We start from the raw sequence: 24,392 nt of genomic DNA, 5'->3' as shown, positions 1-24,392 counted from the left end.
TGGTTTTAAATCAGTGAGATTTTTGAAATTGTCATACTTTCTACATCTTGGATCTGTCGGGACAGAGAAAGACGTCTGCTCCCATGGTGTTCTGTGGTTTGAGTAGTCTGGAGCTTCCTAGAACGCCACTTGTCGGGATACAGTACTCACTTCCTTCCCCTCGCAGCCCAGACATTCACATGGCTGCTGAGCTGGGTTTGGTTAAATCCATGGAACCTGCGTATGTGATGGAAACAGTTTTGGTCACTGGGTTATAAAGGCAGGTAAGAGTAAATGTGCAAGTCTTTTGTGTGTTAGTGGTGCTGTCTTTCACTCTCTTATTCATTCATTCATTCATTCATTCAGCCCCCCCTGTTGAAGCACCTGACCTGCTGGCCCGCCGGGGCTTTAGGGAAGGAGACTGCGGCCTTTTGAGAGTACTCAGGTGGCCGTGGAGCCAGTCGTTTAAATGCACACTTACAGTCCAGCTAACAAGCACAGCCAAAGACGTATGTGAGCCTTGGTGCAGGAGAGCAGGGAGAGAGCCATGGACTGAGGGAGGAGCTACACTGCTGGCCGGGCAGGGCTGGGTAGGGTATCCGGAGGAGCCTCTGGCCGAAACCGGAGACTTTTGTAAAATACCCCAAAGTTCCAGCCTGAATAACCTTGGCCTGGGTCCCTGTCCACCTCTCCGACCGATGAGGCCCATGGCAGAAGATGGCAACAGAGGCCTGGGGGGTTTCTGTCACCTTGATCCCACACGTGCTCTGGCTTGGAACCCTTGGCACACCTGTCCTGCCTCTGGAAGGCCATGCCTGGTTTCCCTGCTGACCTGTTCCCAGGTCCGCCTCTCTTGGACCTCTCAGGATTTGCAGGATTCCTGGGATGGTTTCTCTATGGTGCAGATGACCAGTCTTGGGCTCACATTCATTTGGGTTAAAATCTTGGCCCCTGCTTGCTGACCTTGTGACTTTAGGCCTGTTTTACATCTCTGGAGCTTGTTTGTGTATTTTTAGGGCTAACTTTTCTTTTCTGATAGGATGGTTGATGTTTTGAAGAGAATCTAGGGTCATGATCTTGCATCTTAACTCTTTGAAAAAGCAGACGTTGAAATCAGGTGGCTGGAGATGCATTGAGCATAACCGCTGCTGAGCTGGAAGGGAGGCTGGGTCTGGGATGTGTGGTGCCATCCGGCTCCTGCTGTTTATCTCGCCTCTGGAACGGGAATACCGCCTCCCAGGTGGTTGGGATCTGCACACATACACACAGGCCAGAATTACTCCCTTGGGTCTGAGCCCTCGTGTGCACGCACGCACCTCTGGAATAGTGGCTTTAAACTCTGCTGACGGTCAAGAGTCCTGGTGTCCCCCGTGTGGAAATTGAGATGCACACTTTTCAGCACGTGGGGAGAATAATAACATGTCTGGGTGAAGAGGCTAAGTGGACAATTTTCTAACTCCTTCTAAGATGTTCTTTATGGTGCTACTGTTTATTTGAAGTACGGTGTATTTCTAGAACACTAGGTACAGTTTTATTCAACAAATTGCTTATTAGATGTTTATATAAACATGCACATACATTGTAATTTTAAAACTATATAGTATTTTTAAGTGATCTTGGCTTTGTGAATCATGTTTTGAAAATAGAAATATTTTTTTCTGTTTCAGACTCCTTTTAATTTTGGCATGAATCATAGAACACCACCCTACCCCGCTGGGGATTATTGTCTTCTGTGCAGAAGTGAGCGGAAAGACTCTTCATTCTTGGAGAGCGGAATTAAGACTGCGAGCAAATTGGCCCTTTCTATGGCCCCCAAGGGCAACAGCGTGCTGCACCTGCCACTGTGGGTGTGCCCAGACTGCCGGCGGACTGTGGAGAAGGAGGAGAGGCATAGTGGCCTCGACCAGCCATCGGTGAGTGTCCACCAGGGACAGCATGGACTCCTCAGCTTTCTCACCCGGTGGGCTAATTGGGCGGTGAGATCGTTAATTTGGGTCAACTCTCTGGAAGGAAACCCCTCTTACCCCACCTCCGGGTCCCTTGCTCCACCCTCGGGGGCCATCCTCCTGGTCTTCTGTCCATACCTGCAGCAGGTAGTGGGGGAGACCTACTCTCCTTGGTTGCGCAACTCAGTTAGCAAGCTCAGGAGACCAGAGGATGTGTTTGGGCTGGTCTCAGGATTTCTTTGGCAAGACAGTTTGCTGAAAAGCTCAAAAAGTCTTCGGTTCTAGCCAGTTTCATGAGCTGGTAACTCACCTAAAATTTTTTTCCCAGAGGCAGTTCTTAACTCTGCCCCCGCCCCTCAGTTTTTCCTTGATTTCTTTTTTCAGCTGAATGGAGGCATTCTTGAGCACTTCGGGCTTACATAGGAAGGCCACACTCTTAGTCTGCTCTTTGGCCCAGTTGTGTGTTAGTGGCCCTGGTCCCCGAAAGGTCTTGCTAGTCTGCTCTTTGGGTTCTGGAACGACTTGGCTCTTACAGCCATATGAGGCCCCACATTCTAGGACTTTTCTGTTCCTTTTATTTCTGTCTGTAAGCCGCTGCCTGTTTTCTAAGCTGTTGTCTCCTGATGCCTCACTACCGGCAGCCGCCAACACCAGCATCCACCACCGTGTGTTCTGACCGGGGACTGCTTTCCAGGTCACGTGTGCTGGGTCGGTGAATAAACGTTTTGCTGCCGCACAGTGTGAATCTTCCTTTCCGGTTCTGTGGCCTCCTTCCTGCCTGCTGCTAGGCCAGTGACTTCTGTTCTAGGGGTTCATTGAGGGCAGTGCCCCAGCTCATGTGCTACTTTCTGCGCAGGCGTTTGAACAGCTAAGCCTCAAGGTCTCACTGTTTATCAGAATAAAAATTGATAATCTCTCGCCACCTCATCTCACGTGCTCCTTTTCCTGTGCATTCTCTTCAGCACCCCTTTCCTTCCTTCCTTCCTTCCTTCCTTCCTTCCTTCCTTCCTTCCTTCCTTCCTTCTTTCCTTTCTTTCTTTCTTTTTCTTATTTTTTTAAGTTTATTTATTTTGAGGGAGAGACAGAGAGTGAGAACAGGAGAGGGGCAGAGAGAGAGAAGCAAAGAAGGAATCCTAAGCAGGCTCTGTGCTGTCAGCACAGAGCCTAGCATGGGGCTCGAACTCCCAAACCGTGATATCATGACCTGACCCGAAATCAGGAGTCCAGTGCTCAACAAACTGGTGTGCCCCGACGCCCCTCCTCAGCACCTCTTTCTGACGTAGTGTGCATTCGACGTCCTCATTCTGCTCGGCTTCTTCACTGGAATATACGCTCCACAATGGCAGCTATTTTTGTGGATTTTCTGACCAGGAACGGTGCCTGGCCTGGCGCATTTAGGAAACCCAAATATTTGAGTTAATAAATAAGTGATTGCACACGGAAATGAATAAACCAATGAATCAGTAGGATTCAAAAGGTGGCATAGTCTGTCTTTAGGATTTACCCTCAGATCATCTTGCTTTGATCATTTTATTATTTGACTTTGTGTCCTTTGTGTGTCCTCTTAAAGTGTATGACCGTTTCCCCGTTTCTTTCATGGGAAGCAACTGTGTGGTGCTGATGTTGGCGGCCCACTCCATCCCCGCCGGCTTCTGCTTGCCCGCCCAGAGCACTCCGTGTGCTCCCCATGCTCCCTGTGCTCCCGGCCCTCTGTCTGCAGGCCTGCTCTCCTGCCGCAGCCTGGCCGTGCCTTTGGAAGGAGGGTTTGGAGACAAGTAGAAATAGCTGATTTCCCAGAAGTTGTCTTGCCGTGGTGACAGTCTCATTTCCTAACCCCACTTTGTCCTGGATAGTGCTATCAAATGAGGCTCTCTCATCACACAAGTGACAGTGGGCACCAAAGAGGAAATGTTGGCTTATGTTTGTAGGCTTAGACCTTTTGTTGCTTTTTTAAAGTTGGCCTCTTTGTTCAAGCTGGGTAAAATTGCTGGCCTTTTTTAAAAACTGAGATATAGGGGTGCCAGGGTGGCTCAGTTGCTTAAGCGTCCAACTTCTGCTCAAGTGATGATCTCACAGTTCATGAGTTCCAACCCCACGTGGGCTCTGTGCTGACAGCTCAGAGGCTGGACGCTGCTTTGGATTCTGTGTCTCCCTCCCCGCCCCCCCAAAAGTAAGTACTAAAAAAATTTTAAAATAAAACACTAAAAATGAGATACAAGTTACATCTAGTAAAATTCACCCTTCGAAAGTATATATATAGTTCAGCGGGTTTTGACAGATTTATACAGTGTGTAACTACCACTACTGCAGTTAAGATGTGGAACGTTTCCATTGGCCCAAAAGTTCCATTGTAACCATTGACCTGATTGTTGTCCCCATGGTTTTGCTTTTTCTAGAGTGCTTTTTCACATAGCCTCCTTCAACTTGGCATAGTGCTTTTGAGAGTCCTCCCTCAGTAGCTTGTTCCTTCCGATTGGTGGATGGATTGTAGAGCTATACCACACTGTTTATCCGGTCGCCATTGATGAACGCTTGGGTGGTTTCCCGAATTGGACTGTTGCATAAAGCTGTGTGAAGCTCGTACAGGTCTTTCTGTGGACATTCTTTCTGCACGTGGCTGGAGTGACTTGCCACTGTTCGGTTAAGGACTTTCCTTTCAACTCTGCTCATGAAGGATGTCTGCCCGAAGTCGTCTTGTCTTTAATGTCTTTCGGGGCCTCCTAAGATGAGTTGAGGTGTGCTCCTGCTTCTTCTCTTTTCTGAAAGAGTTGGTGTAGAATTGGTATTCTTTCTTCCCTGAGTGTTGTTGCTTCTTGTTTTATGTTTCTCTCCGACTGTTTGGTGCAACACCATGCAGTGCGTGTAAGAGCCCGTGGGGCTGAGGGGTGCACTGACTCTCGTGCCCTTGGGGGATCGGATCAGTCCGGTCAGCCCTGGAGCTGGCCTGGCTTTGCTCTGGTTGCCCCACACAGTCATTTCTGGAGCAGCGTGGACTGCGCCCTGACGCTTGTGTGGGCCAGGGAGGGGCCTCCCTTCGCATTCCGGCCCCCTCATGTGGTGCTGGGCTGCCCTCGCTTCCCCTTCAGCACAAGCCTCCCACCGTGGCATTTTGTCTGTCCATCCTCTCCCTCCCCATTCATCTGGAAACCTCAGGCAGCCCTGTGCCTGGGGCATTGGGGGCAGCTCTCCCCCTGATCCTGCCGCTGCCCTGTGATATAAGCCAGACTCTGCCTATATCTGTAGGGGTCTGGGGTAGGACGAACCCCTGTGCCTCCCCAGGTGGCTGACCTGTCCCTGTGTCCGTGTGGGTTTTGGGCCTTTCTCCTACAGTGGAGAGCTCGGTTCTCTCCTCTCATGGATAAGGCCTGGGCCCTGGGTAGAGGGCACGGCCACCCCCACAGCAAAGGCTTCTTCCTCCAAGAGAAGGGGCGGGTCTGGCAAGCCACACTGGCCACATTCGGCCTTTAAGAACTCATTACAAGTCTCATTTTCTTCTAACCCACATTAAAGGCTGCACTCCTTCCTCTGCCGAAGGTGAAATAGTGCATGTGTCCCCTTGTCCTCAGAGGGGCTCAGTGCATGTGCCCAGTTCGTGTGGTCACTTCAGCCCTCTGGTAGCTCAGCATTACGAGTTCTCACTGTCATTGTGGGAGCTCTGAGTCACTAAGTGGCAGCGGAACTAAATTGTTCTTTTCTAGGTGAGCATTCACTGCCACAAGCCATGGTAAAAATTTGCTCTGACACCCTGCCTTACGGTCCACACTGTAGACTTCCACCCTTTCTAGACCTTGTTGTGTCCAGACCCCCCAGAAGTCTTCCCTTTAGACGTCCCCTTCACACTGGCACATTCTGGTCCTGCTTGGTTTGTGTGTGTGTGTGTGTGTGTGTGTGTGTGTGTGTGTGTGTGTGTGTGTGTGTTTGTTTTTTAGGGGGCTTTGGGTGCAGGTCCTTCTGACCACACTGTTCTCCTAGAACAGCCAGAGTTCTGTGACTCAGCATCACCATCACTCACCTGCAGAGCCCCCTGAGCACTTTGGCTGGGACCTGGCTCCACGCTGCCCCTCCCTCCACCTGGTAGGGACTTGCTGAAGAAAATGGGGGCCTCGGCTCCCTGCCGCCCCTTGACCCCTTCAGGGCTGTGGATGAGCCTCTGGCGTGTTGCTCTGGCTTCGTTGTCTTACCACGAAAAGGGGTGAACCTCTGTCCTTCTCCTGTCTTCCCAAGCCCACCACACCCTCTGCCCTGCTCAGCTCAGCTCACGCCTCAGGGCGGGGATGGCTCACCTCCCACCCCCATGGTCGCGGAATTCGGGTGCCCGTCCGTTTTCGTCCTCTCCAAGGCTCTGTTGCTTCGGTTGGTCTTCTCTTCTTACACACCACACATCTTTTCTTCTGTCCCAGCTCATGGCCAGGACTGTGCAGATGGTCTAGAATTGTCCGTCTTTCACATAACCCACCTCTGAGCTCGCCATTCCTCCCAGCTGTCCCCGCCTCTCCGCAGCCATGTGTGTGCACCTCTGGGGAAGTGGTAAACTTCTGGGGCAGGATCTTCAGTGGATAACAGGCTTTCCATTTCTTTTCCAGGTGGTTTTGGTGAATTATATTCTGAGAAGCTGTTGCGTTAATGGTATGAAAGTTTGTGGAGGAATACTCTTTCCTTCTTACCATATCTGCACATACAAATTTTTATTCCTTGTTTGTGCTGTGTTTAACAGTCTTGCTAGAACTCTGTCAGTTTTGTCTTTTCAAAGAACTTGTTAGGTGAAAAAAAAAAAACCTCTCCCCTTTCTGTTTGATTAATTGCTGCTGCTGTGTGCGGTGTAGACATCAGTCAGTGTCGTGGCATAGCCAAAAGCAGTGCTGGTCGGCCCCTCTGACTTTTCTCCTCCTTGTCCTCGGTCTTCAGGCTCCCTCCCACCGCTCGCAGATTCGTGTCTGTTCCTCCAGAGATATTCTGTTCCGTGTATCAGAAGGTGGTGATGGCAGACACCATGGCGTCCTGCACTGTAGACATGTGTCAGGAAGTGGAGACACGGGCTTCTCTCACTTTCTTGTCCTTGGTAGAGGAGTACGGAGGCCATGGCGAGGCGGGGTGCTGTCTGTTTCTAAGCCTCTTCTGAGGGCTGTTGACAGGTGTCTGGAGCTTGGGTGCCAGCTGCTTCGGGGAGCTGCCATCCTCGCTGATCTCACCTGGGGGGCCTTGTGGGAACCTGAGCCTGCTTGGCCAGCCTGCTTGGGGGCAGGCCGGGAGACAGCCCTGTCCCACTTTCTGGCTTCCAGGGGAGGAGCCGCTGGGCCGTCACTTAGCTCCTGCTGCTTGTGACCACAAATCTGGTTTTTTCTTCTTTCTCTGTGGTTGCTCTTTGGCCTTCCTGAGCTCACCCGTCGTTTTTTCTTATTCTGCTCTGATAAGTGCTGGAAACCTCTCATTACTGTACCGGATTCTGAAATGTTAGTTGTATTGGCTCAATTTTAAGTATTACACAGTTTTCATTATTTCTCTTTTAAACCGTGAATTGTTCAGAAGTATTTGTAAATACCTGAACATAGTCTTTTGGATGATTTTTAATCATTGACTTTTAATGTAATGTCATTGGATATCCTGTCTCCATTGTCATGATTCCTTTCCAGTCAGTTACACTAATGCATTGTTAAGTTTTCCTGAATGTCCCGCGTGTCCTTGGAACTGTGTTCTCATGGTTTGGAGGGCTCTGTGTTCACCCCTTAGATCAACCCCTTGTTTTTATAATTTTTTTTTTTTTTTCAACGTTTTTTATTTATTTTTGGGACAGAGAGAGACAGAGCATGAACGGGGGAGGGGCAGAGAGAGAGGGAGACACAGACTCGGAAACAGGCTCCAGGCTCCGAGCCATCAGCCCAGAGCCCGACGCGGGGCTCGAACTCACGGACCGCGAGATCGTGACCTGGCTGAAGTCGGACGCTTAACCGACTGCGCCACCCAGGCGCCCCTATCAACCCCTTGTTAATTGTGCTCTTCATTCCTTCTGTGCTTTTGCTTTTCCTGATATTGTGTGCTTATTAATCTGTGGGATTCTGAGTAAGGCTGGTTAAACTCCTACCGTGCATGTGTATTTGTCCTCTTTTCCTAAGTAGTTTTATTTTTGCTCTGCATTTTAAAGCTGCACAGGTGAATACATGTTAAAATGACTAAATCTTGGTGTGTTGTTCCCTTATTGCACAGAAGCTGTGTGGCTTCTCCCGAAGGCCTGTTTCGTTTGCTGTTCGCAGAGCTGTGTGAGCTCCCTCCTCCTCTTCCTCTCCTTTCCTGTGCTCCTGGTGGTGGCGTGTGTGAGGTGGTCTTGTGTAGTCAGCATAAAGGTAGATTTAATTTGGTCTCAGTGCTGAGATGACTCTCTCACTTCTGTGGTTGCTGACCTGTTTGGGTTTGTTTCTACCACCACGCAGGTCACGACTCAAGCATCACCCTTAGCTCACCTCTTGTGCCGCACGCGGTCCTCCCCATGTCCGTGGGGTTTGCACCCTCCCCTCCTGCTCTTCTGTGTTTGTTAGTCCTGGTGCCCGTGTGCCTCTGCACCTGCACACTGCTGTCAGCTTTCCTGGTGTTTTGAACTGTATACAAATGCCTTACTGCACACATTATTTTGTGCCTGGTTTACTTTGTTCACCATTATGTTTGAGATTCGTAAACATAGTTTCTTCGTTTTCATTACTATCTACTATTCCCGTTTTTGAATATACTATATGTTAGTTATTTCCAAATTTTCCTGCTATGACTGATGCTCTTGGAGCACACTTTCACACATTATGTTGAATGTACGTGTGCGAAAGAAATTACAGAGTCCAGGAGAGTTTATAAAATTAACTCAAGTTAAGAGTAATAGCGTATTTTTTTAATATATTTAAAAACTTTTTTTTAATGTTTATTTATTTTTGAGAGACAGAGACCTTGCACGAGTGGGGGAGGGGCGGAGAGAGAGAGGGAGACACAGAATCTGAAGCAGGCTCCAGGGTCTGAGCTGTCAGCACAGAGCCGGACACAGGGCTTGAGCTCACGAGCCGAGCCGTGAGATCATGACCTGAGCCGAAGTCGGACGCTCAGCCGATTGAGCCACCCAGGTGCCCCGATTAATAGCATATTTTTAAATGAAAACTATTTTCCAAAACAAAAATAATTTAATGAGTAGAGTAGCATTGTTTTGTTTGGGTAACGTAAGGTAGCTAGATTCTCATACCTGTTTCTGTGTTCGATCTGTTGTTATAGGTTATTTTGATTGAAGTATATGAAGAAAGTAGTTCCATAGCTTTTTTAGGTGATTGTGGATATTCTTTTTTGATATTGCTCCAAACCATGACAAGTAATAGTTTCTTAATGGTTAGTTGCAACGTAAAATCTGAAACAGTAATTCAATTTATTGCTATTACCACTACTCTCAACAGAAAAGTCTTTAAAGTGGAGGAGCTTTGGGGCCCGCAATGATGGATACAGATTTTCCAGACTTCTGATTTTTGCGTGAAAGTTCAGATTTTGATCGGCCACAAATAGCATCAGCTGTTTTCCTTGAAGTGACAGACGCATTTCATTCATTTTTGAGAAGACCACCACCGTCTGAGTCTGAATAGCCGTAGTTTGGTGTGTCAGGCATTCTTGATGCTTCATGGAGGAAGTGGCTCATTCAGCTCATAGCGCACAGTTCTTTTCTTGGGAACATTGCTAGAATGCTTTATGCCTACTGCGTGTTTCATCACATAGGATATTGCAAAGACATGTGCTTGAGGGTTGAGATTGAATACGATTAATGATTTTAATGCATCAAGAGCATTCTTTAGTGGAACTGGCCTTTTTAAAAAATTAAGTTATTTTATTTTTTATTGTTAAAAATTTTTTTGTAATGTTTACGAGAGAGAGAGGGAGAGAGAGAGAGAGAGAGATTGAGTGTGTGTGTGAGCAGGGGAGGGGCAGAGAGGGAGACACAGAATCCAAAGCAGGCTCCAGGCTCCGAGCCGTCAGCACAGAGCCCGACGTGGGGCTTGAACCCACGAACCGTGAGATCATGACCTGAGCCCAAGTTGGATGCTTAACTGACTGAGCCACCCAGGCGCCCCTATTAAAAGAACTTTTTTTTAATGTTTATTTATTTTGAGAGAGAGAGAGAGAGAAAGCATGAACAGGGGAGGGGCAGAGAGAGAGGGAGACACAGAATCCGAAGCAGGCTCCAGGCTCTGAGCTGTCAGCACAGAGCCCAATGTGGGGGGCTTGAACCCTTGAACCGTGAGATCATGATCTGAGCCGAAGTCAGACACTGAACCAACTGAGGCACTCAGGTGCCCCAGTTTATTTATTTTTATTATGTTCATTTATTTTGAGAGAGAGAGAGCGAGTGTGCATACACGCACACAAGTCGGGGAGGGGCAGAGAGGAGAGACAGAATCCCAAGCAGACTCCACACTATTAGCACAGAGCCCAATGCAGGGCTTGAACTCACAAACTGTGAGATCATGACCTGAGCCGAGGTCAAGAGTCAGACGCTTAACTGTGTCACCGGGCACCCCAGTGGAACTGGCCTTTTTAAAACTAAGTGCGTGGAAGTGAAGGACAGTGACTCCTAGTACACTTTGTTGTGCGACTTTCGTTCTTGCCAAGGTACTGACAGTTATGCCCACCAGTGCAAATGTCGACACAGGGAAAAGGCAAATGACACCCAGATGTTTATGTGAAAATAGCTTTCACTAGTGGACTTGCTGAAAAGGTGCTCAGGACTGCCAGGGGTCCATGGACCACGTTCAAAGAACCACTGTTCCACCGGAGTACAGGGGTCCCCCTATCTGTGGTTCCCCTTTCCATGGTCTCAGTTCCCACAATTGGCCAGTCTAGACGCAGGTGATCCTCCTCCCGACGTGTGGTCAGGAGGTCAGCGGTAGCCTGATGCTAGGTCACAGCGCCCACGTCACTCACCTTACTTCATGTCCACACGTGGGCACTTCATCATCTCACATCATTGCGAGAAGAAGGGTGAGGGCAGGACAGTAAGACATTTTGAGAGAGAAACAGCACATTCACCCAACTTTTATTACAGTGTGTTGTTACAGTTGCTCTAGTTTATTATCAGTTTTTGTTGTTAATCTCTTGGCTGTGCTTCATTCATAAATTAAACTTTATCATAGGTGTGAAAGTGTAGGAAAAAACACCGCATAGATAGGGTATAGAATATTCAGGAATTTAGGCATCCACCGGAGATCATGTAACGTATTCCTTGCTGATAAGGGGAAATGACCGTATTTGTCTTTTTCTTATAGATACATGGGACTTCTTTATGCGTGTTGATTACGAGCCCTTTGTTGGCTTTATGCATCACAGGTACCAGGTGCCTCTTTTGCTTCCCTTTTCACTGTTTATAGTGTCTTTAAAAAAAATTTTTTTTTAAATATTTATTTATTCTTGACAGAGACAGAGCACGAGCAGGGTAGAGGCAGAGAGGTAGAGAGAGACACAGAATCCGAAGCAGGCTCCAGGCTCTGAGCTGTCAGCACAGAGCCTGATGTGGGGCTCGAGCCCATGAACTGTGAGATCATGACCTGAGCCGAAGTCAGAGGCTTAACTGACTGAGCCACCCAGGTGCCTCGATAGTGTCTTTTTAAATTTTTTTTTAAAGTTAATTTATTTTTGACAGAGAGAGAGAGAGAGAGAGCTCTAGAGTGAGCTTGAGCTAGGGAGGGGCCGAGAAAGAGGGAAACAGAGAATCCGAAGCAGGCTCCAGGCTCTGAGCTATCAGCACAGAGCCTGATGCGGGGCTTGAACTCATGAACGGTGAGATCATGACCTGGGCTGAAGTTGGATGCTTAACTGACTGAGCCACCCAGGTGCCCCTATAGTGTCTTTTGATGAGCATTTTTAATCTAGTCAGATTTCTCAAATTTTTCCTTAGTAGTTACTGCTTTGTTTAGTCCTGTTTATTAATGGTTTTTCCTATCACGAGATCGTTTGTATTTTCTATTAGTGTCCAAAGAAATGTGTGAATGACAGTGCAAGCCACCATGTGAGTAATTTTAATATTTTAGTAGCCACATGTCACATTTTTTTTCTCAGTGGATCCAAACTTTCATTTCATCCTTTACTCAATATAAAAAATATAAAGGAGATATTTTCAATCTGTTGCCTCCTGAATACTCATAATCCTTTGTGTATCTTACGTGTACAGCCCACATCACTTAGGATGCTCACATGTCATGGGCTCAGGGGGCACGTATGACTAGGGGCTGTTGCAGTGAACAGCACAGTCCTGTGTTGTTATTGTTTCGCCTTTCACGTTCAGACCTGCAACCCTCCTGGGATTGAAATTAAATTTTTAAACGGTGTGAGGTAAAGGTCGAGTTAGGTTTACTTCTGTGTGGAAATTCAGTTTACTGGCAGCATTTATTGAAACAACTGTTGCCCCCTCCTGCTCCCTGCCCCCACTTTGTTGTAACTGAAGCGTCCATGTATGTGTGGATGTATTTCTGGGCTCTGTGTTGTTCCATTGCTTTGTTTGTCCTTGTGCCAATAGCATGCTGTCTTAATTACTGTAGTTTTGTAATAAATCTCATTTTCAGAAAGTCCTCTTACCTTGTATTCTTCAAAAATGTCTTATTCTTTGTTACTTGCATTTCTGTATAATTGAAAATTATCTTGCCAACTTCCACACACAAAAAAAAACCCTCTTAGGATTTGACTGGGATTGCACTGTGTTTATAAGTCAGTAGTAGGAAAATTAACTTCTTTCTAATATTCTCAATAATCTAATAATCCCATTGATTATTTTTCCTATTTATTTATTTTTCCTATTTATAAGTGTTTTATATTTTTCTGTGTTATACCATTGTTCCTTTAAAAAAAAGGTTTACCCCTAGGTATTTGACTTTTGCTTATTCTATTCTATTGTTTTTAAGTTTTTATTTATTTATTTTTGAGAGAGAGCATGTGCACGCAAGTGGGAGAGGGGCAGAGAGAGAGAGGGGGACAGAGGATCTGAAGTGAGTTGAGAGAGCAGAGAGCCCTATGCAGGGCTGGAACCCATGAATCGTGAGATCATGACCTGAGTCGAAGGCAGATGCTTAACTGATTGAGCCACCAAGGCGCCCCTGCTTGTTCTGTTTTAAATGAGGCCTACATTCTTCCTCATCTAACTTTGTCAGTAGAGATGTAATTGACTTTTTAAGTTGCTAATTGAATGGACATTGCAAGACCCCTATTTTATGACTCAGGTCTTTGATCTTACTTTTTTCAACTGGAATCCCAATCTTTTGTTGTTGTTGTTGTTGTTCCCGAGAGTTGCAATTTCAAATTACAGTCTGTTTGTCTCAGATGTTTTCTGTATTGCCGGGTAGTCCTGCAACACTCATTAAAAGACTCCACACAGATGCCTTTTACTCACCTTCTCAACCTTGGTTACTGGCACAACACCCAGGATCGTGGGCTGAGTGAGAAGTGGAATATTAAGGAGGCACTTCTAGGGAACACCTGATATTTGAGACAGAGATGTAAAGTAGACATCAGAGAAAAAGAAAAACAAGCAAGTGTGATAAGCAGAAGTGAGTGAAGACAGTCGTTTTAATGTTTATTCATTTATTTATTTTGAGAGACAGAGCACAGTGTGCATGAGCAGGGGAGAGGCAGAGAGGGAGAGAGAGAATCCCAAGCAGGCTCTATACTGTCAGCACAGGGCTCGATCTCAGGAAGTGGAGCTTCAGGAACCACGAGATCATGACCCGAGCTAAAATAAAAAGTTGATGCTTCATCAGCTGAGCCACCCAGGCGCCCAGTGAAGGTAGTCATTTGAAGGATGATGTGTGTGGTCAGTGGTGGTTGGGCCTGAGATTTGATTTTTTGCCCTACTTGAAGGTGATAAGCTACTTTTTTAGTCTTTCATGGCTGTTAGAGGGGACACGAGACTCCTGGGTCAGAGACTGCAGACTTTATTGCTCACAGTGCAGCAGCCATCACGAGCATGACCATGTCCACCCGCCTTGTTCTCTTCCCTTCCCCAAATCCCATGTCTGTGAAGTGGAGAGGCCTACGTACATGTTGTGGGTACAGTGAGTTTATGTTGGTCAGGGTGAAGGAGCACTGAGTTTGGGGATCTGTCATTTTTTTTTTTTTAATTTTTTTAAATGTTTTTATTTATTTTTGAGACAGAGAAAGAGCATGAGCAGAGAAGGGGCAGAGAGAGAGGGAGACACAGAATCTCAAGCAGGCTCCAGGCTCTGAGCTGTCAGCACAGAGCCCAGTGCGGGGCTCGAACTCACACACTGTGAGATCATGACCTGAGCTGAAGTCGGATGCTTAACCGACTGAGCCACCAGGCGCCCCCGGATCTGTCATTTTTATAGTGGGCAGTAAGCACTCCTGCACTTTGTCTCAAGGTTATCTGCTTCATAAATGCTGAGAAATGGCCCAGCGGGGAGGGACAGGAGAGAATAGGCAGAGGTTTACAGCCCTGGTAGATCCATCAAGACCAGGAGAGACCCATGGAGGACTGTCTGCAACTGCCCTCCTAACAGACATTTTAAAAAGTTAACCAAGAAAAGATCTCAAGTGTTGAATGTGACAACAAAGAGATTGTATCTGACCTTTGCTAGATTCATGTCAGTGGAAGTGTGGGAGTAGAAGCCAGACTGAGCTGTGTGAAGAATAAAAGTATTGGTGAGGAAGCTGAGAAAGTCAACTTAAGGTGCTGATTTTGAAGATGCTTGACTGTGAAGGCAGGGAGAGCAGATCCAGAGAGAAAGGGGAGCTGGAGGAGGGGCTGAGAGCATTTAAATCTGGAAGGAAAGAGCTGGTAGTCAGGGAGAGGCATTCCCCTCCCCCCCCATTAAATTTCATTTTTTGTTATAATAGTTGAGACAGCTATGTATGAATATGTGTATAATAAGCATGTTATGAAGGGTAGTAAAATGAGCACCAGTCAGCATTAAACCAGGCCGTTCCAGATACTCAAGCACCTTTCTGGGTTTTGCCTTCCCCATCTTCCCTCCTCCCCTTCTGAGGTAGCCACCATCCTTGAATTTTATATTTATCATTCCCTTATTTAAAAATTCCTTTAACAATTATATTGCCTATACGTGTATCTCTAATAATTTAATTTTGCTTATTTCTGATCTTTATGAAAATGGTGTATGTTTATGTTGCCTCTGTGTCTTTGTTTGTAAGATTCCTCATGCTGTCTGGGTAGCTGCACTTATTCACAAATGTAATTCATCTGTGATTCACATACAATTCAATATGTTACTGTATATAATTTATTCATCAATAATTTGTTGAAAGATACACAGTTTTGCTTTTTTTTTTTTTTTTTTTTTTTTACACAATTATCAGTGATTGTTAAAAATGCTGCCAGGGCATTTGTATACCTGTCTCCAGTTACTCATTTGTAAGGGTTTTGTTAAGAGTGTGTGTTGGTTAGGATTCTCCAGAGAAGAGAACCAACAGGAAAGAGAGGGATTGAGAGAGGGGGAGAGAGAGAGAGAGAGGGAAAGAGAAAAGGAAGGAGGAAGAGAGGGGAAGGAAGGAAGGAAGGAGAGAGAAGGAGATTTATTATAGGGATTGGCTCATGTGGTTATGGGGGCCCATAAGTCCCACAGTCTGTTACCTGCAGGCTGGAGACCCAGGAAAGCTGCTGGTGTCATTCAGTCTGAGTCCAAAGGCCTGAGAACCAGGTGACAGTGGTGTGAGTCTTGGTCTGAGTTGGAAAGCCAGAGAACCAGGACTGCTGACATCCGAGGGCAGGAGGCGGGGGTGTCTCAGCTGAAGCGGGGAGTCAGTTGGCCCTTCCCCTTTTGTCCTGTGACCCTCAGTAGAACAGATGATACCCACCCTCACTGGTGAGGGGATCGTTTTTATTCAGCCTACCAATTCAAATGCTCATCTCTTCCAGAGACACCCTCACAAACACACCCGAAAATAATGTTTTACTAGCTGTCTGTTACCTCTTAGCCCAGTCGAGTTGACACGTAAAATTACTTATCATGGTGTTTGTTTATGCAGTAGCATTGCTGGGTTGTAGGTAGTTCAAATGTTTATTACATTTATAAGATAATAGCAGTTTCCCAAGTGATCATTCCAGTTTCTATCCCTGCCAGTAGTGTTTGAGTTCCAGTTACCATATTCTTGCCCACACTTAGCATTGGGTAGGCAGACTTTGAAATTGTTTGGGGGTGGGAAAGAGTAAGGCAGAGAAATGGTGGTACCCCTGAGGTCCCACTAGGATGGGAGACCTGGGATCTCTTTCTAGAAGACTCATCTTTCTGTTGAGATGGGATTCTCAGGCAAGGCTGCATAGGGGTGCAAGTAAGGTGGGGTGGGGAACGTGGAAGTTGAGAAAATTACTGTCAGAAATCTTTTTTATAACATTTTTTTTGAGAGGGAGACTGGATTTCATAGGATGGGAAGAAACTGGGGAGTGGGTAAGGTTTTTACATGGTCTTCTTGAGAAATGAGAACAGTGAGCTGTCAGGGTGTCCAGGTTGTGGCCTGAGTCCCTGTTGAAGGCGCAGACATTGCCCCCCTCAGCAGCACCCCCTGTGTTGGACAAGGAGAACAGGGTGGCAGGGCTGCTTGGGAAGGGTCAGGGTGGCTGCATAGGCTCAGCAGAAGCTGGGCCTCCGGGGTGTCCACTTGGCTCAACAGCCCCCCCGCCCGAGATGCACTGTTCCTTCCACTGGACACGTGCATGCATCCACCCCAGCCACTTTGTCCTGGCTCCTGTCTCCCTGCCCGCGCCACCCCCCCCCCCCCCCCCCCCCCCAAAGTCAGGGTGTCTGCACAAGCTCAGCACAGAATAATAGACCCTAGGGATAGTTTTTTTTTTTTTTTTTTTTTCCAACGTTTTTTATTTATTTTTGGGACAGAGAGAGACAGAGCATGAACGGGGGAGGGGCAGAGAGAGAGGGAGACACAGAATCGGAAACAGGCTCCAGGCTCTGAGCCATCAGCCCAGAGCCTGACGCGGGGCTCGAACTCACAGACCGCGAGATCGTGACCTGGCTGAAGTCGGACGCATAACCGACTGCGCCACCCAGGCGCCCCTAGGGATAGTTTTTGAATGAAAGGAACAAGCTTACCTTTAATTTATATCCAAAGGTAATGTTTTAGGACCTCAGAACATTTACAAATACTCTTCCTGCACAGTAGAGTTCACAATATTTTGTTTGTATTCTGATAATGGGGGAGGACATGTTCAGATCTTTGGAGGGCCTGCTGTGTATGGGAGGGCCTTGTTCCTGACTTCTGTGACCTGGTGGGCCTGGGTGCACTGCTTGTCAAGGCTACTGAGGAAGGAACAGAGGTTATCTTAATGTTTAACATTCTTCGCTGAGGCCAAGCAGAGACCCACGAATGTATGGCCTGCTCTGTGCAGGAGAAATTCAGACAGGCAGAGAGGTGGGGTGGTCAAGGTGTTTTGTAGAAAGAGACCTGCGAGGATATAGGCGTAACTCAAAACAGTCTGCTCCTTAGTAGTCAGAACCAGGCCTGTGTTGAATTTAGCAATTTGGTTTCAGTTAATCATTCATCTGTCTCTTTATTTTTAAAAATTTTTTATTAAAATTTTTTTACTGTTTATTTTTGAGAGAGAGAGAGAGAGCGTGCGCGCGTGCATGAGTGGGGTAGGGGCAGAGAGCGAGGGAGACAGAGAATCTGAAGCAGGTTCCGGGCTCTGAACTGTCAGCACAGAGCCTGATGCGGTGCTCAAACCCACAAACCATGAGATCATGATTTTAGCTGAAGTTGGACACTCAGTGGACTGAGCCACCCAGGTGCCCCCAAAATTGTTTTCTTTGAAGAGGTCTGTGTCACACTCAGGCATCCTGCCACAAGGAAGACTTGGCAGGTTTTTTTGTTTACAAGTTTATTTTATTTTATTTTTGTTTATTGGGAGAGAGTGCATGAGCGAGCAGGGGAGGGGGAGAGAGAGAGAGGGAGGGAGGGAGGGAGGAAGAGAATATCCCAAGCAGACTCTACACTGTCAGCACGGGAGCCTGATACATGCCTTGAACCTGTGAACTGTGAGATTATGATGTGAACCGAAATCAAGAGCTGGATACTCAACTGACTGAGTCACCCAGGTACCCCGAAGGTTGCTTATTTTAAAGCCTTCCTTTTGATTCTGGACATTAGCAATTGTGTCCGTGTTCTCAAATATGTCATTAAAACATAAGTCTTGCATTTTATACTAAGGAGCCTGATTCTCCAGCAGTTATGTGCCTGTGGGTCTTACCAAGGCATATAGTCTCAATTTAAACCGGCCATTCAAGAGTTTGCTAATATTTGTTTGTATCTTGAATGTTTGCCCTGTTGGGTCTTGGTTCCTAATACAGACATATCAAGTTCCTTCATGGTGAACATCATGAGAGTGGTTGCTGATACAGGTTGTCACTACCACTCAGAGCTGTCAGATTGGGCCGACAGAACTGAGCCTCACAGATACATCGTCCAGGTGGTGGTCGTTGGCTTTTCTTGCTTAATGTAATGATTTTGAAACTCCTCTCCGTTGTTTTATGTATCCATAGTTAATTCTTTTTTATTTCTGAGTAGTATTCCTTATCCATTCACCAGTAAAAGGACATTTATGTTTTTTGGGTTTGCTATTAACGGTACAGCCACTGGTAACATTTGAGTACAAGTCTTTGTGTGGACATAGTTCATTTCTCCTTGTTAAATACCTAGGAGTGAAATTGCTAGGTGTAGTTAACATTTTAAGGATCTGTCTTGGAATTTTTCAAAGTGCTTGTACTGTTTTCCAGCCACGTATGAGAGTTCCTGTTAATCTGTGTCCTCACCAAGGCTGGATACATTCACAGTCCTTAATTGTGGCCATTCTAGTGGCTTTATAGTGCATCTCAGGGTTTTAACTGGTATTTTCTTAATGACCTGATGAACATCTTTTCTTGTACTTATTTTCCATCTGTATCCCTTTGGTGATGTGGCTCTTCAAATCTTTTGCCTGTTTTTAATTAGGTTATTTCTTATTATTATTGAATTGTCACAGATCTCTATAGTATATTCTGAATACAAGCCTTTCGTCAGGTACATTTTTCAAATATTTCCTCCCAGTGTGTGGCTTGCCTTCTCATTGTATAACACTATTCTTTGAAAAGCAAAATTTTAAATTTCTATCAAGTCCAGTTTATCAATGTTTTAAAAATAATTTGAGAGAGAGAGAGAGGGAGAGAGAGAGAGAGAACACATGGGCGTGCGCACATCCAAGCGAGGGAGGGGCAGAGAGAGAATCCCAAGTAGGCTATACACTCAGCATGGAGCCCAACATGGGGCTTGATCCCACGACCTTGAGATCATGACCTGAGCTGAAATCAAGAGTTGGATGCTTAACTGACCGAGCCAGGAGCCCCCAGTGTATCAATTTTTAAGTGATTTGGGTTTTTTGTGTTCTATGTAAGTAATCTTTGCTACCCAGGGTTATAAAGATTTTTTTGCCCTGTGGTTTTTTCTAAATGACTTCTGTTTTGAGCCCATATATTTGGTCTGTGATCCTTTTTTAAATTTAATTTAATTTAATTTTTTTATTTTATTTTTTTTCAGTATATGAAGTTTGTTGTCATATTGGTTTCCATACAACACCTAGTGCTCATCCCAAAAGGTGCCCTCCTCAATACCCATCACCCACCCTCCCCTCCTTTTTTTTATTTTAAATGTTTACTTATTTTTGAGAGAGAGAGAGAGAGCATGAGCAGGGGAGAGGCAGAGAGAGAGGGAGACACAGAATCTGAAGCAGGCTTCAGGCTGTCAGCCCAGAGTCCAATGTGGGGCTTGAACCCAAGAACTGTGAGATCATGACCTGAGCCGAAGTCAGACGCTTGACCTACTGAGCCACCCCGGCGCGCCGATCTGTGATCCATTTTGAGTGAAATTTTGTATCTTCTGTAAATTTTTTACAATGTTTATTTTTTTTAATGTTCATTTATTTTTAAAAAAAAAAATTTTTTTTTTTTTAACATTAATTTATTTTTGAGACAAGGAGAGACAGAGCATGAACAGGGGAGGGTCAGAGAGAGGGAGACACAGAATCTGAAACAGGCTCCAGGCTCTGAGCTGTCAGCACAGAGCCTGACGTGGGGCTCGAACTCACGGACCGCGAGATCATGGCCTGAGCCAAAGTCGGCCGCTTAACCGACTGAGCCATGAGCCACCCAGGCGCCCCAATGTTTATTTATTTTTGACAGAGAGCGAGAGAACGCGGGCTATCATGTGCATGAGTGGGGGGAGGGGCAGAGAGAGAGGGAGACACAGAATCTGAAACAGGCTCCACGCTTTGAGCTGTCAGCACAGAGCCCGACGTGGGGCTCAAACCCACACATCGTGAGATTATGACCTGAGCGAAAGTTGGACACTTAACCAACTGAGCCACCCAGGCGCCCTGATCTGTGATCTATTTTGAGTGAAATTTTGTATCTTTTGTAAAGTAAGGTTGAGGTTCATCCTTTTTTTATGTCGATATCCATTTGTTTCAGAACTATTTGCTGAAAATACTATTTTTCCTTGTTAAATTAGCTTGGCATCATTGTAAAAAATCAGTTGGTACTGAATGTATGGGTCTACTTCTGGACTCTGTTTTCCACTTTACATATATTACTCATCCTTTTGTTAGTACCTTAAAAGTCTTGGTTCCTTAAGCTTTTTAGAGTAAGTCATGAAATTATGTAGAGGTTCTCTGGCTTTGTTCTTTTTTTTTTTTTTTTTTTTTTAATTTTTAAAAATGTTTTTATTTATTTTTGAGGCAGAGAGAGAGCATGAGCTGGGGAGGGGCAGAGAGAGAGGCAGACACAGAATCTGAAGCAGGTGCCAGGCTCTGTCTGAGCTGTCAGCACAGAGCCCGACACGGGGCTCGAACCCACGAGCTGTGAAATCATGACCTGAGCTGAAGTCTGGAACTTAACCAACGGAGCCACCCAGGTGTCCCTACGCATTTCTCCTTTTAATTCCTGCTCCATGTATTTTGAGCTCTGTTATTGGCATGCTTATTTACCACTGTTACTGCTTCTTGTTAAATCAGTCATGTTGTTATTATTATTAATTTTGTCTTCATCATCATCATACCCTTCATTCATTGCTGCTAACATTCCTCATACTAAAGCCAGCTTTAGTACGGTGGCTCATGGAGCCACCCAGCCTTTTTTGGTTAGTATTTGCATTCAGTATGTTTCCCAACCTTAATTTTTAACCAATTTGTCTTTATAATCTGCTGTAGAAAGCGCAGTGGATCTTGTTTTTTAATCCAATCTATCTTCTAACAGTTGGAAAATTTAACTATTTCTATTTCATGTCATTATTGATATGTTTGGATATAACTCTACCGTCTTTTTTTTTTTCTATTTTTTCCCGTCTGTTGTTTGCTACTCTTTCCTTCCTGTTCCTTCTTTTCTTTTCGATTAGTTGAATACTTTTTATGGTTCTATTTTACCTCCTCTTGGCTTATTACCTATTACTTTGTTTCATTTTTTTTCTTCTTAAAAAATTTTTAATTTAGTTTATTTTTTTAATTCACATTCAAGTTAGTTAGCATATAGTGCAACATTGATTTCAGGAGTAGATTGCTTAATGTCCCTTACCCCATATAGCCCATCCCCCTTCCCAGAACCCCTCCAGTAACCCTCTGTTTGTTCTCCATATTCAAGAGTCTCTTATGGTTTGTCCCCCTCCCTGTTTTTATATTATTTTTGCTTCCCTTCTTTTATGTTCATCTGTTTTGTATCTTAAAGTCCTCCCTCATATGAGGGAAGTCATATATTTTTTTCTCTCACTAATTTCGCTTAGCATAATACCCTCCAGTTCCATCCACGTAGTTGCAAATGGCAAGATTTCATTCTTTTTGATTGCTGAGTAATACTCCAGTGTGTGTGTGTGTGTGTGTGTGTGTGTGTGTATGTGTGTGTGCGCGCGCACGCACACACACGCACATACATACCACATCTTCTTTATCCATTCATCCATCGATGGACATTTGGGCTCTTTCCATACTTTGGCTATTGTTGATGGTGCTGCTATAAACATGGGGGTGCATGTGCCCCTTTGAAACAGCACACCTGTATCCTTTGGATAAATGCCTAGTAGAGCAATTGCTGGGTCGTAGGGTAGTTCTAGTTTTAGTTTTTTGAGGAACCTCCATACTGTTCTCCAGAGTGGCTGCACCAGCTTGCATTCCCGCCAACAGTGCAAAAGAGATCTTCTTTCTCTGCATCCTCGCCAACATCTGTTGTTGCCTGAGTTGTTAATGTTAGCCATTCTGACAGGTGTGATGGGGTATCTCATTGTGGTTTTGATTTGTAGTTCCCTGATGATGAGTGATGTTGAGCATTTTTTCATGTGTCGGTTGGCTATCTGGATGTCTTCTTTGGAGAAGTGTCTATTCATGTCGTCTGCCCATTTCTTCACTGGATTATTTGGTTTTGGGTGTTGAGTTTGATAAGTTCTTTATAGATTTTGGACACTAACCCTGTTATCTGATACGTCGTTTGCAAATATCTTCTCCTGTTGCGTTGGTTGCCTTTTGGTTTTGCTATGTTTCATTACTTTTAGTGGTTCCAGAATTCACAATATGTATCTTCAACTTTTCAACCTCTACTTTCAAAGAATATTATATGCTTAACATGTAGTGTTAAGAGCCTTAAAAAGTTGTACTCTGAGCTCTACCAGTGTCTGTATAGTCATCTGCTTTTCTCATACAAATATAGCGTTTACCGTACATTTTTATTACTTTAGCTTTAAATAGTTAATTATCTTTTTAAAAGACTTAATAAACGAGAAAAGTCCTTGTCCTTTCCCTCTACTCCCCTTTATAAGCTTGGTGTTCTTCACACCATTCACCTGCGCTCTTCTGCCTTTAACATTTCCTGTAGTGCCGGGGAACTGCTGTTTGTTTGAAAACTTTTCCTTTGCCTTCATTTTAAAAAGTTGTTTTTGCTAAGAATTCTAGGTTGTTGGTCATTTCTTTGCTGGCTTCCCTATTTCTGTCGGAAGCATGTTGCCATTCTTGTCTTTGCTCCTGTGTGCAGAAGGGATGTTTTCCTCTGCCTGCTTCTCCGATTTGCACCCCATTGTTGCTTTTTGGCAGTTTCACTCTGATGTGCCTTGGTGTGGTTTGCTTTCTGTTAATTGTGCTTGGGATTAGATGAGCTTTTAAGATATGCCAGTTTATGGTCTCCTCAAATGTGGGAAATTTTCAGCTATTTCTTTATACAGCCTTTTATTCTGGGATGCCATTACCTGCATGTTAGACATCTTGACTTTTGTTTTAGAAATGCTTCGTTTGTTTTTTTTCAGTCTTGTTGCTGTACCTCATTTGGGATTATTACTTCAGATTTATTGATACTCTGTTGTAAGACAGCTTATGTTTTCATTTCTAGAAGTTCCATTTGCTTATGTTTTACATTTTCACTTGCTGCTCTTGTGTTTTCTGTTTTCCTCTACTTTCTGAAACTTACAGAGTTTATAATCACCAGTTTGAGATTCTTGTCTCTTGGTTGCATCATTTTTGTTATTTTGGGTTCTGTTTCTCTTGATTGGTTTCCCTCATGGTTGTGAGTCATATTTTCTTTCTTCTTGGTTTTGTTACTGGATGCTGGGCATTGTGCATTTTACCTTGTTGAGTGCTGGATTTTGTTGTATTCTCTTAAACTGTGTTGGATTTGGACAGAAGTTAAATCTGTGTAAGATGAGCACTACAAGGTGGCACATTTAAGGATTTACTGTATGGGCATGTGCTATCTTAAAAGGCCTCATTTCATCCCTTGTCACCAGGAAATGTTACTTTTCAGGTTCTTGGCTGCTGTTCGGAGTCTGTCCTGTGTGTCAGGTGCTAGTGCACAGCAGTGAGCAGGACGGAAAGGGTCCCACTCTTGTGGAACTGAGCTTCCAGTGATGAAGACAGGTGAAAAACAACACAGTGACAACAGGAAAACAAGGGAGACACCAGGATTTCAAAGAGCAGTTTGTGATATAAGAGATTAACAGGGGTGATCAAGGTCAGGAGATGGGCACCCACACCAGTGGTTTGAACAGGGGCACTTTTGCGTGGAGAGCCAAGTGTAACAGATCAACTAGCCACATCTGGGAAGGGAACGCAGAAGAATCCAGCAGTGGCACATCTAGGGGGCAGCCACTACCACGCAGCTTAGGGAGACGACGCCAGGCAGGACCCCCTGGGAAGAGGCTCTCCGGGTAGCGGAGCAGCTGCTGAGGAGCTGCAGGGCGCGTCAGGTGGGCTCAGTCCACCTCGCTTCTCCGACGGGACGGGCCGGCGGGAAGAGCCCCTGCCTCCGCAGTGTCCCTCCGGCGCCCCCTGCCGGCAAGGCTCCGCTCGGCGCCAGCAGCCGGGGAGGCGTGTTTGCCGGGGCTGCTCCCACACAGACCCCGGAGGCAAGGGTGCATTTGGGGCCCAGAGCCCAAAGGTTGACCCCTGGCTCCCCCGTTTCTCTGCTGAGGTGTGCCTGCTAGAACTCT

The 24,392-nt window shown here is 45.6% G+C and overlaps 1 protein-coding gene across 6 annotated transcripts in view; it reads left to right on the top strand.

Annotated features, from left to right (window-relative positions):
• FAM193A (family with sequence similarity 193 member A) overlaps positions 1-24,392 on the top strand; it is a 163,413-nt gene that overhangs the window by 69,418 nt on the left and 69,603 nt on the right. For all 6 annotated transcript variants that reach the window (XM_053901764.1, XM_053901767.1, XM_053901765.1 and 3 more), the window contains exon 2: positions 1,647-1,892. In XM_053901764.1, coding sequence (XP_053757739.1) covers positions 1,665-1,892 — 228 coding nt within the window. In that variant the 5' untranslated portion in view covers positions 1,647-1,664. The remainder of the gene's footprint in view (positions 1-1,646; positions 1,893-24,392) is intronic.

The sequence above is a fragment of the Panthera pardus genome, unplaced genomic scaffold (assembly GCF_024362965.1).
Source record: "Panthera pardus isolate Hobbes unplaced genomic scaffold, ASM2436296v1 HiC_scaffold_13, whole genome shotgun sequence".
Taxonomy (NCBI): domain Eukaryota; kingdom Metazoa; phylum Chordata; class Mammalia; order Carnivora; family Felidae; genus Panthera; species Panthera pardus.
This window is presented reverse-complemented; position numbering and strand designations above follow the sequence as displayed.